Source organism: Diabrotica undecimpunctata, chromosome 10 (genome assembly GCF_040954645.1).
Source record: "Diabrotica undecimpunctata isolate CICGRU chromosome 10, icDiaUnde3, whole genome shotgun sequence".
Classification (NCBI taxonomy): Eukaryota; Metazoa; Arthropoda; class Insecta; order Coleoptera; family Chrysomelidae; genus Diabrotica; species Diabrotica undecimpunctata.
In genome coordinates, this window is record NC_092812.1 from 38,606,221 (window position 1) to 38,624,927 (window position 18,707).

At 33.1% G+C, this 18,707-nt stretch overlaps 1 protein-coding gene across 1 annotated transcript; it reads right to left on the reverse strand.

Moving 5' to 3' along the window:
• Nucleotides 1-14,633: 14,633 nt before the first annotated feature.
• On the reverse strand, nt 14,634-15,466 carry LOC140452374 (uncharacterized). The gene is made up of 3 exons (XM_072546582.1): nt 15,295-15,466; nt 14,817-15,169; nt 14,634-14,730 (listed from the first exon to the last, which is right to left on the reverse strand). The coding sequence occupies exons 1-3, from the start codon at nt 15,325-15,327 to the stop codon at nt 14,634-14,636; spliced, it is 483 nt and encodes a 160-aa protein (XP_072402683.1). The 5' UTR covers nt 15,328-15,466.
• Between the last annotated feature and the right edge of the window lie 3,241 nt (nt 15,467-18,707).

An 18,707-nucleotide genomic window follows, 5' to 3' on the forward strand; every position in this document is an offset into this window, starting at 1 on the left:
TCCAACTCGATTTGGTAAAGTAAAACAATACAAATCTGTCCATTCAGGTTGAAACTGTTTGTTTTCTGATTTATCTTTTCTTTTCTTCTTATCCAGATTAATATGAATGTGAAATATAAATAATACTAAAAGTAAATAGAAGACAAAACTTGAAATTAATAACTAGGAACGCAATAAAAAAAAAATAAAAACGTGAACATAAACAACACTCAGAATCATGACTGATTGAAGACTGTGAGAAGCGAGACTGAGACTGAAGAATGAACCCTCTCCCACTCTTCGTCTTTGTTTCACTACATGCCTAAGCAGAAGAGAAAATTAAGGACAGTCGTCCTTTGGATGAGTTTTCGTCCGAATTATTTTCGTCAGAAATCGGAGGAATAATTGTCTGATTTCGCATAAGTGGTATGGTCCACTAGACGTTTTCGCATTGTAAGAAGTCAGCCGTATATAGTGATTTATCAAATAAGCATCTATAATAATTATTAATAATATGGATCGTTTTTCTTTGGAATATAGTTATCTTGTTAGACGGCGATTAAAATTAAAAAGAAAAAAGTGTTGTCGCACTATCCATAGCTGAAATGGACCGGAGCAGGTAAGGGCTTTTTAAAGAAATGCAAATAAATGTTTACTAAAACTAAGAATCTGCAAATAAAGTGTTAATTAGTCTTAGAACTAAGAATCTGTAAGAGAAAGTTATTAGTTATCACACCTAAGACTAATTAATGCAAAAAAAGTAAAAATGAAAAAAGTGAAAATTTCCCAAAAAGTGTTTGTCATGGTGAGTTCGGGACGAATCAACAAACACATGTAACAAAATATCAACACAAAGCAAGTTATTGGAAATTTTCGATTCGAAAGTCGAAAGTTATTTTTATACCAAAAATATTTCAATAGAAAGTCAATAAAGAAAAATAAAATACTAGAAATATTTCAGTCCCTAAAAGAGAAATAAAATATTAGTAAAATTATTCCATTAGTAAGTTATTTTCGGTCTGAAAATATTTCAAAGTCAATAAAAAGAAATAAAATATTAGTAATATTTCAAAGTCCCTGAAAGAGAAATATTAGAAAAATATATAAAAAAAAAATTAAAAAAAAAATATATAAATATATGTTATTTTACATCCGAAAATATTTCAAAGTCCCTAAAGAGAAATAAAACATTAATCAGAAATTATCCTAAGTCGCTGAAAGAAAAATATAAAATTCTTCTAAGTTCCGTTCAGAAACTCAGAGAATCTGAAAGAGAAATAATTTTACAAAATTGTCCAAAAGTCCAAATTCGTCGAAAAATACCAAATAAATAAATATGAAAAATTATTCTAAGTTCGTTTATGAACTTCGAAAAAATCTGAAAGAGAAATCAAAATAACAATAATTTACGAAATTATGCTAAGTTAAAATTCCCTGAAAATATCAAATCAAATCAGAAACTATTCTAAGTTCGTTTAAGAACTTAAAAAAATCCTGAAAGAAATAACCAAATAATTCAAATCACCCTAAGTTATTAAATCAGAAATAAACATCAAAATTTCTTCAAGTCAAAAATACGATTTAATTCGAAATAAAATATTTCACGAGAAATATCCCAAGCCGAAAAAGCTGAAATAAATACAATTTAAATACAAATTAGACTAAGTCTCGCTAGAGAACTACTGAAATAAAAGGATAGCGATTAGGTGGAAAAAAAGCAGAGTTTCTGGAAACTAAATCAACCAGAAGGTCTCTAATGCCAAGAAGGCTGGTTCTGTGAAGCCCTGTTCAGACCAGAACAACTTTTGGCCGTCGTGCACCTATACTTATATGAAATTAAGTAGGTCAAGTGCTCCATGGCGCTCTGCCATTGGAGCTTGCACGATAGCAAATGCTTAATTTCGGGCAATACCATTGGCTGCAATTAAGGTTGCAATTTGACCAATCGTAAAGCCGGAATTTAGCTATTGGCGACAATATCAGCAAAACGAAAAGAATTCGGAGAATTTCATCATTTATATGATTTGAAGAAGGGCGAGAAAAAGTTTTTTGATTACTATCGCATGAATCAGGATACATTTAACTATATTTAGATGCCATAAGAGAACCAATAAAAAAATGTCAAATTTCCGTCAGACCATATCACCAGAAGAACCATTGAGTGTGACTCTCAGGTAAGTTATAGAGTAGTTGCAACATTTTCAATTTTATTATTTAAAAATACAAAGAAAAGAAATACATTGTTTTATGCGCTGAAGTGAGAACTATAGTTCTCAATGGACAACGGCTGTTGTTAGGAAATATCTTCTTTTCTTTCACTTGATTATTGTGAGTCCCCGCAAGATTCTGTATTTTTCAAAGATGAAAAATGATGTGGTGTTGATATTAAGTCATTACAATAGAAAGACGCTCTGGAGGAATCGGTGTCCGTGAAAGATATTGGAGAAGACAACGGTGTTAATGTAATTGTTTCATTGGAACGATATGCTGCTCCGGGCGCGTGTCTTATAGATAATTGTTCTTATCTTAATTATTAATGGAGGCAGTTTTAAGAGGTCTAACATGGAAAACATGCCTGGTTTATTTGGATGATGTAATTGTGGTTGGAAGATCCTTCGATGAACATGCCAATAATCTGATAGAAGTCTTTCAACGATTGCGGGCAGCAAATTTGAAGTTAAGTCAAAAGAAATATCACTTGTTTCGACGAAAAGTGAAGTATTTGGGACATATTGTAGCAAGCAATGGTGTAACAGCTGATCCTGAAAAACTTGCAGCGATTAAGGATTGGCCAGTACCAATGGATAAATACGAAATTAGAAATTGGCCTATGTACTTATTACTGACGTTTTGTCAAAGGATTTGCCAACATCTCCAAGCCATTAACACAGTTGACAGAAGAAGGAAAAGAATATACATGGAGCGAAGAGTGTCAAAGAGCTTTCGAACACTTACAAATGGCTCTGATCAGTGCACCAATTTTAAGCTACCCTAGACAGGTAGGAAAATTTATGTTGGACACCGATTCCAGCAACGTTGCAATAGGAGCTGTTCTCTCCCAAATCCAAGATGGGCTGGAGAAAGTCATCGCTTACTTTAGCAAAGTCTTGTCGAAACCAGAAACTATTGCGTTACCAGGAGAGAATTGCTAGGCGTAGTGAAGGCTGGCGAGCATTTCCATAAATACTTGTATGGCAGAAAGTTTCTTCTTCGTACGGATCACGCCGCTCTAAAATGGCTTGTACAATTCCATAATCCAGAGGGCCAGATGGCAAGATGGTTAGAACGATTACAAGAATATGATTACGAGATCGAACACAGGGCTGGAAGAGTTCACTTAAATGCTGATGTTCTTTCGAGACGACCGTGCAGTGCAAATTGTACACTGTCTTAAATTAGAAGGACGACTTTGCCCCGTGAGACGAACCACTGTCATTAATGATCAATGGCAGCCTCAACCGCTACAAGACGCCCAAGCAGATGATCCATGTATAAAAAGAGTATTGGATTGGATGTGTCGAAGTGAAAGACCTTCTTGGCAAGACATTAGTGCATGTAGTCCAGAAGTCAAGTGTTACTGGAGCCAATGGAATTGCCTAGTGCTAAAAGATATCTTCTGTATAGAACCTTTGAGAACGATGATGATAGTACCTAAAAGTAAAGTATCAGAAGTATTGCGTCAGTTGCATGACGGTTAATCAGGTAGATACTTTGGTATTACGAAGACTCTGCAAAAGGTTCGAGAACGGTTCTATTGGGTGAACTGTAAAGATGAACTAAAAAGATGGTGCCGGAAATGTGAACTGTGTGCAACCAGTAATGGTGCAAGTTGGTAAACAAAAGGGAACCCATGAAACAGTACAATGTTGGTAGTCCTATGGAAAGAGTAGCAATCGACATTGCAGGTCCACTTCGAGAGAAGAGTGATGGAAATAAATATATTCTGGTAACCATGGATTATTTTACGAAATGGACTGAGTCCTATGCGATACCAAATCAAGAAGCTGCTACCGTTGCAGGGGTACTTGTTAGAAAATTCTTTAGCCGATTTTATGTTCACTTGGAGATCCACTCTGTCCAAGGGCGAAACTTCGAGTCAACCCTTCTCCAAAACGTTTGTAAATTGATTGGTGTCAATTAGACCAGAAAGACACCCCTGCATCCTCAATCAGATATAATGGTAGAGAGGATGAACCGAACGATGGGTAAAAACCTGTTCAAAGTTGTATCAGAACATCAAAGAGATTGGGACCAACACATTCATTTATTCTTAATGGCCTGAAGATTATGCCGACCGCCTGAAGTTAAGAATGAACAACATTCATGAACTTGCCCGACAACATATCCAGTTAGCCAGTGACAGAATGAAGGATCAATATGATTCTCGATGCAAGAATGAAAGTTATGAAGTAGGTGATCTTTTTGGGCTTAAAAATCCACAACGTCGTCGAGGCTTGTCTCCTAAACTGCAAAGACAATGGGAGGGTCCGTATGAAATTAAAAAGAGAATAAATGACGTAATATACCGAATTAAGAAGTTGCCGAAAGATAAACCAAAAGTGGTTCACATAAATTGTCTTGCACTTTATGCTGGCTCAAATGAAACAGAAGAAGCACGTGAACAGGAAGTCGTATACAGACAGGGCAAGCTACGAGGATATATGGCGTACTCTAACTAATTTGAAGAAAATCGTGTGCAATTATGACATCAAGAGTTTGGCCTTACCCAAGATAGGCCATGCACTAGAAAATCTAGATTGGAAGATTGTCAGAAGCATGCTTGAAGTGATCTTCCGAAAAAACGGCGTACAAATTACTGTGTGTTCCATTAATCCGAAGAGATCGTGTCCTTCAAAGACAGTAGACTGTTACTTATTTCTGAGCGGTTCATGCAGAGCTGGAGAATCCTGTAGATTCCGTCATATTGGGCATTCATGTAAAGTTGATGATTGGGACGTTCAGATCTAAGAGGGAAGCAGTGTAACGAAATAGCCCATCTACGATGCGGGGTACGTGTCACAATTCTTAGAAGGATGAATCTCGAATATACAATCGATGGCATTTTCAATGACACCTGTTATAAGTTGAGTTTAGTTGATATTAGATATTGAGTTTAGTTGAAGATATTTTCGTGCTGTAAACTTATAAATAAATATATTTATATAAATTAAGAACCGCTCGCTTTATTTAAAAACGGTACAATATTTTGGCATAGAATAAGTTTTTATTTATTATTTTATGACCATGTTTTCATTATAAAATTTTGAACATTTTGAATTTGCCGCCTAAAATTCATAAATATACTTTTTGAATTTCCCGCCTTAAATTCAGAACCTACGTTTTGAATTTGCCGCCAAATATTTTAGTTAATGATTCCAGATATATTTGGGACTAGAAACTCTCTCCCCACCCTTTCTACGGCACTTACCTTACTAGGGGATATATAATCTGCTTTACTTTTGTCCGAGCAATCTACATGAGAACACACCGGCTAGTTTTAAATGATGTTAAAAAGGATAGGTATAGTTTTTTTAAAAATTTTAGTTCAGCTTGGAGTTTATTTATGAGTTTTTGTTTTTTGAAATTTTTATTGGTTTTGGTTATGAATTTGTACTCCATCACTAATTGGGATCGGTAAGTGGATTTTAAAATAAATATATCCAACGATTTTAGAATTTCCATGGTTACAGCTTTATACTGATTTATTGTCACAATTTCTTCCTTTTTCAATAAGAAATATTTTATATGTTATAAAGGTATTGAGAATAAACTATTGTCTTGTAATGGTATTTCGATTTTGATTCAGAAATTCAAATAATTGTTCCAATTGACCCAAGATCGTAGCAAATTTCAGATCAATCAGTTTTTGTCACCACCAAACCAATTCTTGTGCGAACGTTTATCACTTTCTACGAGTTTAAAAACCTTGGTTTATTTCTCTCCCTTTTTTTCTTACATTACCAGAACAGAAATTAATAGGAGTTATATTTTTTAGCCCTAGCCCTTTTTAGTTTCCCCTAAATAAATAAAAAACATTACATTCACCAGAAGTCACCTGGTAAAAATTTCGAATTTAAGTTAGGTTTTCTATTTTATATTCCATCGGAGACGAAGTTCTTCTATGGTCAACACCTCCAAGTTTAACTCTAACCAGCAGGAAAACTCCACTGTTTCTTTTTATTAAGTAGTGGAACATTTATGAGTTTTTGATATTTTGTACTTCTAAAATTTTAACGTCTATTACTTCCTTTTCAAGGTTACAAATTGTTATTTGTATTTATATGTTTCTTTTAATCAAATTAAGATCTAATAATCAGTCATTCTAATTTTTTTCTAAATAGCACTAGCGCTTAAATGTATATTAAATTCTAACAGTCGACTAGGGGATAAGGTCATAACACCCCCTTTAATCTCTCACCTATCAGGTAACTGTGTACATAATTCACCGTAGAGAGTATTACATTGGTTTGGTTTTAAACTATTGATACACTTGTAATTTACCCCGTCAGGGTAAAGGTCCGTTTTAATTGCTGATATTCGATTGCCGAAGTTACAGAAATACTCTTACTAGTAGGTTAGTAGACTATATGTTCATTAATAGTGTTTTAAAACATTTAATTCTTATAAACATTATAATTTAAAGTTAGGATGATATGTACATTAATTTAGGGGTTTCATTATTATTATTTTTTTTTTTATTTAGAAATTACAGCCGCATCCACCATAATGGTTATTAGCGGCGGCTACAGAATTACAAAATTAGAGTTTATAAAATATTCCTATAGATTTTAAGAAATTTACGATATTAATAACAGAAAAATTAGTGCCTAATAAATTACTTAAACTGTTAGGTATGTTAAATATAAGACGAAAGTGGGCAAATCTATGACATTCAATTAATAAATGATTAACGGTTATTTGTACATTACATGTTTCACAAATAGGTGGATCACTTTTGGACAGTAAATATGAGTGAGTAAGTCTCGTGTGTCCAATTCGTAATCTAGTTATCACCAATTGTTCTCTTCTGTTCCTGGTTGAAGGTTACCAAGCTGTAACGTCATTTTTAATTTGCTTCAGTGATGTTTGAGATTGCCATTCGTTTTTCCACTTGCACAAAACTCGATTTTTTATAAAAGCTTTTATATCACTCGCGGTATTTCGATTCTCGGCTTTTTCTATATCGACACATTTAGCAATTTCACTCGCGCACTGGTCCGCACTTTCGTTGCCAGCAATACCAATGTGGGATGGAATCCATATAAATCTGATACTCCTAGAATTTTCTTGAGCCTTCATGAGTTCTAGTTTTATCAGTTTCTCAAGGGGACCTTTAGGATAGATCTGTTTAAGGGTTTGAAGGGCGCTTAGTGAGTCACTTAAGATAACAGAGTTAGGAATGTTATTAGAATTTATATGCATGATAGCTTTAAACATTGCATAGAGCTCAGCGGAGAAAATCGAAAAGAAGGTTGGAAGACGAAATTGATATGTATCGCTTGGAGTAACGAATGCAGCACCTACTCCTTTATCACACTTAGATGCATCTGTAAAGATTTTATAGCAATGTTCGTAATGCTGACGGAGAATTAGATCTAGATTATTCTTAATCTCTGCGTAACAATTAATATGTTTGTTGTATTGGGTTAGACAAGTATTTAAATTTGGGGTATTAATTTTCCAAGGAGAGGGGATTTTAATATTGATTGGAAAGGTAATTGGGAATTCTATATTAAGACATCTCAGGTAACACCGTACTCGCTCATAGTAAGGCTTATGTTTGGTACTATTGGTAAAGAGATTTATATATTTATTAGTGAACGTATTATTAAGTAAAGGTTTGTTTACATTTGAGGCTATTGACGTTGCGTGTGAAAGTGTTAAGGAAATTCGGCGGTGATATAATGAAGGCTCCCCACTTTCAGAATATAAACTTTCCACCGGTGACGTTCGAAATGCGCCAAGAGAGAGTCTAAGTGCTGTGTTGTGAATAGAGTCTAGTTGTTTTAACAATGTGGAGGAAGCAGAGGCGTAAGCGATTGATCCATAATCAATTTTTGATCTAATTAGAGTTCTGTAGATTGTAAGTAAGGTAGAGAGGTCAGAGCCCCAAAATCTATTTGACAGTGTTCTCATTAGGTTAAGTTTCTTATGACAAGTCAAAACTAATTGTCTAATATGTTCTTTCCAAGTAAGTTGATTATCAAACCACATACCTAAGAATTTTATACATGATTTGAAGGATAGCGATGTATTGAAAAACTTAAGATTGGGATTATTTGAGAAGTTCTTTTTTGAGAATACCATACCAACGGTTTTTGTAACCGAGAATTGAAAACCAGTATCGCGACACCACTTTTCGAGTTTTTGTAAGAAAGTTTGCAAAATTGTTGAAGTTAAATTAATATCTTTGCCTTTTACGTAAACCACCAAGTCATCTGCATATAAACGTGCTTTTAAAGGTTTTTTGAGGTTCTTGATTATGTTATTAATAGCAATTAAGAAAAGTGTAGGACTAATAATTGAGCCTTGAGGTATACCGTTTTCTTCTTCCTGCATTTCGGAATAGAAGTTGTTAACTCTTACACGAAAACATCTGTTTTCTAGAAAGTTCTTAATAAAATGAAGGCAATTTCCACGAATGTTCCATGACTGTAACTTTTTTAAAATGTTGAATCTCCAACATGTATTAAATGCTTTTCTTAAGTCAAAAAATACTGCGATACAATGTTGTTTTGTTGCCAGAGATTCGTGAATATCACTTTCCAGGTCCAATATGTTGTCTATACCGGATCGGTTTTGTCGGAAACCATTTTGTTCGTTTATAAGTAAGTTCGAATTTTCTAGATGCCAAATCAGCCTTGAGTTAATAATTTTTTCTAGTAGCTTGCCCATTGCACAAGTTAGGCTTATCGGTCTATAGGAATTGGGGTCTAGACGAGATTTTTGGCTTTTGAGAAATGGGAGAATGATAGATTTTGGCCAAACAGATGGGTACTGGTGTCGCTGCCAAATGAAGTTAAATAATTGAAGCATGTAATTTTTAGCGGAAGTGGGTAGGTGCTTTAAGAAAATACTTGGGATATCGTCAGGACCAGGACTTGTTTCTTTTAGATCGTTCAGAGAGTTGTTTAGTTCTTGTAACGTGAGAGGAGCGTTTAATGGAATGTTATAGTTTTCTAAATAGAGGTTAGACCTTTCGGCCTCTAGTTTATTTTCCAGAAATACAGGGTCAAAATTTTCATTGGAAGACATTTCTCTGTAGTTTTTAGCTAATGTATTAACAATTTCAAGAGGAGAGGTGACAATTTGATTACCTATTTTGAGACTAGATATTGGGGATGACTCCTTTATACCAGAAATTTTACGTATTTTCTTCCATACTTCTCTTACAGGAGTGGAGCTGTTAATGCTAGAGACATATTGGACCCAACTGGATTTTTTTGTTTGATTTATTAAACGTTGAGCTCTGGCCTTCATTTTTTTGTAGTTAATTTTATTTTCGAGTGTTTTATGCTTCTTAAATCTATTAAAAGCTGTTTTGCTAGCACGTACTGCTTCGTTACACTCCGAATTCCACCAAGGCACAGAAACATGATTTTTAATGGGCTTTGTTTTGCCGATGAAGAGCTCCGCACTCTGCAGAATGACACTATTAAAAGTACCTAAAGAATCGTTAATATTATCATTCAGTATAAGACTCTCCAAAGCCTTATCTATATAATTTTCAAAATCGATCCACTTAGCCGAATTTATATTCCATTTGGGCAAGAAGGATATTGGGGAAGGCTGACCTGAGAGATTCTCAATGGTAATAGGGTGATGGTCGCTACCATAAGTATACTCAAGAACATTCCAAGAGAGACGCGGAGCAAGACCTGGATCACAGAGGCTTAAATCTATCACGGAGGATTCTCCAGTGCAGATGTTAAATCTTGTAGGTGAACCATCATTTAGAAAATTTAATTGAAGATCCTGCATTACCTTTTCTAAAAGTTTTCCTCTGTGATCAGTACACTTAGATCCCCAAATAAAGTTATGACAGTTAAAATCACCTACGATGATTTGAGGAGAGGGTATCTGTTCGATAAGACTTTTTAAATCTTCATACGTAGCTGAAGAACTAGATGGAAGGTAAATGTTACAAATAAAAATTGGAACGGGAGCGGTGATCTCTATAATTATAGTTTCAATGTTACTATTGACAGGAAAAACATTTGCAACCAAAGATTTTTTGACAAGTGTCATAACACCACCTGAAGAGAAATTATTGTCATGTACTCTATCTTTTCTAAAAATGTTAACATATTTGGAATTGTAGTTTTTTTGGGGGTTTAAATTTGTTTCTTGGAGACATATTATTTCGGTAGAGAATTCAGAAATAAGTTTTTGTAAGGTTGGGAGTCGATGGAAAAATCCATCTATATTCCATTGCAGTAGTTTAGTGAATTGTATTATATACGAAAAATATGAATTTACGGGTTAACCTGAGATGACTCGCCCTCGGATTCAGAAATGTCGTTACCCAAGTGCCGGAGGATTTTCTTTCTTAAGAAGGTGATATAACGTTTGGTTGATCTATCTTTTAATTGCGGATAAACTTTAGTTAACATATGAACTAATCCCAAAAGGTCAGAAGTAAACTCTTGAATTATGTTAGAAGGATCTTGCAAGCCGCTAACATTGCTTAGAAGTAGATTTAATTGGTCAAAATTGAGAACAAATGTGGGTGAATGATTTTGGATAAAATCTTTGGCAGGTTCAAGGTCATATGATTTTGTTGATTTTATGCATGTAGGCTCCTTGTTGCTTTTAACTTTCTTGGCTCTAGGTTTGGATGTAGGTACAGCAAATGATTTTTCTGTATGGGTTGTTTCTGGAGACGTAAGAACATCATTGATACTACGTTTTGGCTGAAGATCGATATTGATTACTTTGCAGCTTTCCAAGGTGTTGACTTCTTCTTGACCATTAGGATTGCTCAGATTATTTGCTAATTTTTCTTGGACGGAAATTTGTTCGTTTGATATGGATGTTGATGCAGGTTGAGGCATGATGTCAGGGGTGAAAGGAGTAGTAGATTGACTGTTATTAGAATCAATTAAATTTGTTGTTGATTCTAGTTTATCGGGACAGTTGGTGGCGATATGTCCAGACTTTTTGCAGTTATAACAGGCCATAGTTTCTTGAGATAAGAATATTCGATATGTTGTATTATCGAAGTCTAAGGTGAATGAGTCGGGTAAGGAGATATTATGGGGACTGACATATATTTGTCTTCTGAAACTTAAAATATGATTATATTCCGGAAGGGTGGAACTGATTTTCAGAAAAGTGACAGGAGAGACCATATTAAGTCCAATACTTTGTAGATAATCAACTAACAGACTATGTGGTATTGTTGGACATACATTTGAAAAAACAATACGTTCCGCTGGTGAGATTAATCTTCTAGCTTGTACAATATTGTTCTGGATTTGTATGTATCCATGGTTTTGCATGAATTCGTCCACGATTTTTTTATTTGCAAGGTACATGCAAATCCGATTATTGGATAGTCGGGAGGAAAATATTATATTTTTGGGATGAATTAGGTTACCCAAAGGAATTAAGTAATCCTGCAGTCGAGTATTTTCTAAAGCGCTGAAGACAATTGCTTGGTGTTTTGAGGAAAATTGTGTAGAAGCTGCTGATGAATAGGTTTTATTGGTATTTGTCTGTAATTGCGATACTTGTGGTATGTTAGAGAGACTCTGAATATTAGGTTCCATTTTTGATTTTAACACGGAACATGTGTTTAAAAATAATACGGACCTGCCTAGTAATCAAACAGGTAGTAAAACTGGAATAATATTTCTTGAGTCGTATCTTATTGATAATTGTTAAATTAAAAATCAACCAAAAACTGGTTGATCACGTTATATTAATGAAAACTAATATGATGTGTTCACTTACTGGTGTTTCATGTAATTGTCACTTAACTATTTATAAATAAACTGTTATAATTACTGCATAAAATTTGCAAATTTGTTGAGACCAAAATAAACACGCCTTTCGGTGGCTCATTCAGGGCCGAACTCCGGTTTCATTATTATTATCAAAGGAATTTAACTGTACATATAAGTGAAGGGTAACATAGGCTAATTTTACTTTGTATCTGTAAATAATACAATTAAATAGGGATTAAATTGGGTTGTACATACTATCTGTTTTGTTAGTACATTTTTTGCTTTCAGAAATTGAACAACCCCAACAGCAGTTTAATACACTTTGGGAAGTATTGGTTGATACTTTTTTCTGAATACATTTTTCATATTCTCATGCATTTATCCATTGCAACCTATTTTTCACATTTATTCTTATTTAACTGTTTCTGAAGGGCATGGAAGTTGCCCTAATCCTTCCTTGAGTTTCAAGTGGTCATTCTCCAACATAGCCTGCTAGCCATCCTTCAACTTTGTTACATTTCTGTATGACTATTTTGTTATATTTACACATTTTTATTACATTGCTCCAATACAGTACCTTCAAAGTTTCCATTTCTTGATACATTGATGCTGGTTCAGAGTGCCACACTCCCACACTTTTTGTTACATTGGCGTGCCCTTAGACCATAAAAACTGATAGACACGCCTTGTACCGAACCGATGAAGCAAACACCTTCCGCGAAAGTGACGTCACAATGCGGCAAGAGCCCGCTTGGATTCTTAGCAAAGCACTAGTAAAATTACCCAATTTTAGATTAATTTTAATATAAACTCAATATTTTGTAAAAAATATGAAAGATAAATTATTTAGTAAAGTAATTAATAAATATTTTTGCCTTAAATTGTAAAAATAAATGTTTTATTTGAAAGTACATACCTACATATATTATGTATTATACTATTATATTATTATATATATCGTTGGTATATCTCTTCTTGTTTGATATTCAAAAATAAATTTAAAGGAGAATAATTTTCTTTTGGGTGGAAGTTTCAGGTTAGGTAAAAAATATATGTAGGAAATCTATAAATTTATTGACCACAAAACAAAATAGCTTTTGTTAATTTACTCCTAACTCGTATTACATTATTTAGTTTTTCACCTTCGTGGTACAATCTAATGTTGCAATATTGGAAACAAATTATCTTTATTAGATTAAACAAATGGTTTGTTTCAAAATCATGATCAAACATATGTTCTTTGTATGCGTTAAACACAGAACCATGCACGTTACTCGTGACATTTAAGATCAATGTTGTCATTATTTTGGAATCGTTTAATTTTTTTGAATTGTACATAAATTTAATTTTGCTTTCAGCAATTTTGCAAATATGAATGACGTCTTTAGAAGGTTGAATTAAAATTTTTTTTGATATGCTATAATTTTTGTCTTTTATGAATGGAGATTGTAAATTATCACATTCAATTGCACACAAACATATGTCACAATCTAATGTTTTCTTAACTTTCTTAACGACAAACCCAGCGATATAGTCAACAACATCACAAACATAAGATGACAATGTTCTTGAAAAACTTAAATTATTTACAGTGTAATCCTGATCCTGGTTACTAGTTATTGTGTCCCTATTATTTTCATCAGTTATAAAGTTGTCAATGAGTTGATGATCAACAGTTTTCATTTTCACCGTATTTGTTGTGCTCATTGCTAATATTATGGAAGGTGCCTGTTCTATACAATTAGCCTGGGTAGATCCTGTAACACTTGTGTGCATTAAGAGTCTTTTATATGCAGCTTTAAATTGTTTTGCCGTTGGGTTGTTGTTGTAACCTCCATGACTCCTAATAGAGCTAAAGAAAACTTTTAAGTGATCTTGAGAAAGTTTATAGGCCGAAAGATACTTCAGACCTCCATCCATATCATCCACGTAATTTTTCCAAATTCCCATTAGTGACTTTAAACTAATGATCATACCAATAAAACCCGTCTTTCTTTGGCTTAGATATAGGGGTTCAAAATTTTTGGAGTCCTTAAGTGAACTAAGATACTTTATAGATTCTTCAGTTTTTTGAAAAATCGCTTGTTTATTATGTTGCTGTAAACTAGATTTTAGGTGTTTTGCCAATAAATTTCGGCTATTTAAAATATCAAAAATAGCATTGATATGTTCAATAGAATTTTGAGTAGCTTCGCTATGTACAAATTCTTTTGAGCTTTTATTTCTCAAATAATGTATTGCCTTAGCAACTTTTTGGCTGAACGTTTGGGCAGCTAATTTCACTTTCATTTTTTCCTTATAGCAATTTAAATGCCTTCGCGTTATCCTAGTTGCAAGATAAAAGCCTTCCTTTTCTTGAATGTCTACTAATTTTTGCAAATATTCCCATTTAATCGCTTTATTATTCCCGTCAAAAAAAAATTTTTAATAACCTAAAGTATTGCGAATAAGTTTCAACATATGTGGAGGGTCAAATATTACATATATTGGTTGATTTGTTGCTGGATGTAGAAAATATACTTTATTGGAATTAATCGATAAATCAACTCCAAGTTGTTTAATCATGCTAATATTTGATGCTGCGCCATCAAACGTTAAACTGGTAATTGTGACATCAGCTTCGTGCATTATTTTTAAGCACATTAGATTACTTTTTTGAACACCTGATAACCCAGCGATTAAAAATCGCTGGGCTATCGGCATCTTCTATGAATGATTTAAACTATTAATTAAGAATACAATTGCTTCTTTTGCTTTAATGTCGGAAGAATCGCTTTGAGGTTTACTTCCTATATCAACATACCTAAAATTAATGTTTTCAATTATTTAAATAGAAAATATAATGTTGATACTTTTTATAATTGCTAATAAACATTAAACTATACTTACCCTAAAAACTTTTCACCATCCCATTCTATTTTCTGGTGTATAGACATTTCATCGACCATCAAAGCACAGATACATGATTTTCCTTTATTTCTAAGTTCAACTACTTTGTGTTTTAATACATTCACTGCTTCTTTTTGAAATCTAGGCTCACAAGCTACTACTTGATACCACTTTTGAAGAGTTCGTAGATGATGCAACATGTTAGGAAAAGTTTTTCTGACATACAAGTAAGCTTTTGGTGAATAGAAATTAAGAGTGAGAGCAAAGCTTTTTAACTCCGGTGGATATGTTTTAGTGCTCTTAGATTTAAGTAGGTGCTTAAAGATAGTTTTTGCAGAAGCATGCATCGTATCCTAATAAAATAAAAAGCAATAATCAAAACTTAATCGACTAACTACAAACAATATAAAATAATAAACTGTTATACATGCCAAAGCTAAATAGATCACTAATAAGAAGTATTAATAATTTTTCTTACCGAAAGTTTCAGAGAAGAATCTTCATCGATCATCTACTTTTCTTGAAGATGTTCTAATAAAGATTTTAAGGTATTTACTTTTTTAATAAGCCTTCTATTTCGTTGTTGAAACATTTTGATTTGTTTGTTTTTCTTTTGAATTAATTTGTTTACTACTACTTTATATCCCTGGTCTCTGTTAGATGATTCTTGTTCAAAATCACCAAGGTAATGTCTTCGCTTTTTCAAGGGAGGTTCTAAGGTAGTTTCGTCTGAAATTTCTACTGGAGTCTTTATGGTCGTAGATTCACTCGTTACATTTATATTTTCCCTTTTAGATCCTGTTGGTTTGACTAAGACAGTTTCTCTTTTTTTTGGAAATTTTCTAGTTGTAACTTGCTTAATTAAATGGTTTGGAAAATCGAAAATGCTGGGTACAGCATCTTTTTTTAGTTGTTTTTTTGAACTCCAACCGCTAGTAATATACGAATCCGCTGTGAAATGTTTGGAGCAAATTTTAGAACTCTTTGTTGGTTTAAAATTTTCACGGAGCATCGCTATTATCCATTTTTTTTGCAATGATGAATCTTTAGGAAATCTAAAACAATTTATTTACTTAATCCTTTAGTTTTCAATCTAATTATAAAATGAAAATTATATATAAGACTCTCTCTCTCTCATATGTATCTATTTTAAACACTTTGGGAGGAAAAAGTAAAATAATAGGTGCTAAATTTCTGGTATGTTTTTCAAGTTTAATTTGTGAATTTACTTACCCATGAAATGATGTATCTGTCCCTCTTTTTTGTCGCTGCGTACAATTAAATGCACTGCAAGACCCCACCATAATTAAAATAATAATGTATTGGAAAAATTTTAAATTGGAACACTTTCACTTTAAAAAGTTTACAACGCGTATAAACACTTCTAATCTCTACCGTTTCTGCCGCACACTGACGTCACCCACAGCTGTGTGAATAGTTTTATGTTGGCTTCACTCTTCGAGACGAGAGAATAGCATTACGGCGTGTCTATCAGTTTTTATGGTCTAAGGGCGTGCCCAACGTGGTGCCTGTTTTCAGTTTAAGACAGTTTTCTTTAATTCACTTCTTTCTATTTTGTCAGTTTACAAGTTGTGGTAAAAACCTTTTTTATTATTATTTTTTGTTCCCTTTTTCATATTAATGCTATTAATATTAAAACCCTCACCTATTTTAATATTTTCGTGTATAGTTAACAAGTTGGATTTTGCTATACATTGATAAATATTCAATAATTTAGATATTATTATTTTTCTTATACTTCTATGCCAATATTGATGTTATTTTAGATTAAATTACTGTGTTGACCACATTTTGCTAAACTGCTGTGTGTTATATCTAAGGATTCAATTTTAAACATTTCAGTTAAAACTCTTTACCTAACTGAACTAAACTATTCTTCTTCTTCTTCTTCTTCTGGTATACTCCATTACTGGAGGTTTGCGATCACAAAATGTTCTCTATTCGGCGCTACTCAGTAATTGTTGAAGGTTCATGCCCGTCAAAGTTTTGATATTGTGAAGCCATGACATAGCTCTTCTGCCCTCTTCCTTTCGGCACTCTGATTATTAATCGTAGCAGGTTTATTTGCCATTTCTGAATATGTGGCCTAGGTACTAAGTCTTTCTTTTCTTAATCGTTGTTATAAGTTCTAACTCTTTATTTATGGTATGTAATACTGTTCGGTTTGTAATCTGTTATGTTTATGATATTCTGAGCATTCCACGATAAAGCCACATTTTAAAGGCTTTTAGCCGCCTCATCGTATTTAATTTTAATATCCATGCTTCAAATCCATGCAGAAGGACTGACCAAACGTAACATTTAATAACTAGATCCCACTTATTATTTAGTAGTACTACTAAATACGTGAATTTATGAAATTTTTCTAATTGAGTGTTATTTAGGGCAACGCGACAATTTTCATCGATTTTGCTAATCATCATTATTTTAGTTTTTTTAAGATTTATTGTCACTCCCATTGCTTCGCTTGCATTATTAACTCTTGTTTCAATAGCTAATAAACTATATATTACTTATTTGATCGAATTAAACGCACACGCTTTCGAATTGAACTTTATTTAACTAACGTTTAAAAATATGAATATTATAATGTAACTTCATCACATGGCGGTCGATGATGATCTGTCTTGAAATTCAGGTTCACCCCTCGCTACGGTTGAAAGCTGCGTTGCCGGTGTTTGCAATTTATAACATGCCCCGGGCCTTTAAAGAACTTTCTTTCAATCTTTAATGGGTAATGGATAAATCCTTAGGAAAGCTCAACAAATCACACCATTTGCACAGTTCGGATCGATGCCACTCGACAAATTCCATCCTTCCAAGGATGTAATTTTAGAACACGACACAGTCTCTATTTTGACGGCTTGATATTATCCTCCTTCATGAGTACTATGGAACTTGTAGCGTTTTTAAATTTGTGTCTATATATAATATTTAATATCTATATAATAATATAAATTCTGTATAAAGTTTTGTAGCCCGCCCCTATTTTGTTTATCTCGTTAGTACGCATTAAAAATTACCAGGAAATCTGCGGTCTTTTAAAAGGGAATGTAAAAACGATCGATAATATCACAAGTTTTGTATCCAGTTTTCAAGTTTTTTTTGTCTTTATTTACATTTAAATCCCCCAAATCTCTGAATACATTTCAGAGATTTGTTGTATAGGGAAGCTAGAGTTGAACATAGCCGGTAATTTTGTGTAATGGGTTAAGTTTCAAGACCGGTAAAAAATGGAAATCTACTCTCTGTAATATGACAGATTTATAAAAGAGTAACCACTTGAATAGTTAGAGGATTTGTGTAGTATACCAGAACATGGAAAAATTTTAAATCAGTACATAGGGTGTGCCACCAGCTTCGTTTGTCGTCTGTTTGCCCCAACCTCGTTCCAGGCTATAGAAATCGTCTTCCTTCTTTCCCGTTGAGAATTTGTCCAAGTAGCTTTCCCATAGATGTCTAGCAAGTTTCAAAGTTAAGTGTAAAAAAACGTGAATTATAAGGTAACATTTAGTATATTAATTTTAAAGTAAAGACAGACATTTTTTTGCTAAAGTGACAATTGCTTTCATAACAATTTAAAAATTGTAATATGTATGGTTATGCTGTCAATATATTTGTTCTTTGTCATCAAAATTAAATGTGACATCTGACAGCTAGCTTTAATTTGTTTTTTTTGTTGTGACAATTTTTAATTTGCTTGTATACAAAGATGTTTTATAGAAAAAGTTAAATCTTATATATTTTCATGAACAAGGATATCCTTAATTTTTAATTTAGCCATATTAATAAGATAACCTAGGAACCATTTCGAAGAATTTTGTAGCAATCTCCTTTGTAAACAAGCAACACATGTAAGTTTTTTTTGTA

Coding starts and splice junctions, on each gene's coding strand:
- LOC140452374 (XM_072546582.1), bottom strand. CDS start 15,327: ATGATCGATGAAGATTCTTCTCTGAAACTTTCG. Junction 15,170..15,294: donor ATTCTTCTCTGAAACTTTCG/GTAAGAAAAATT, acceptor TTATTTTATTAG/GATACGATGCATGCTTCTGC. Junction 14,731..14,816: donor GATGGTGAAAAGTTTTTAGG/GTAAGTATAGTT, acceptor CATTAATTTTAG/GTATGTTGATATAGGAAGTA.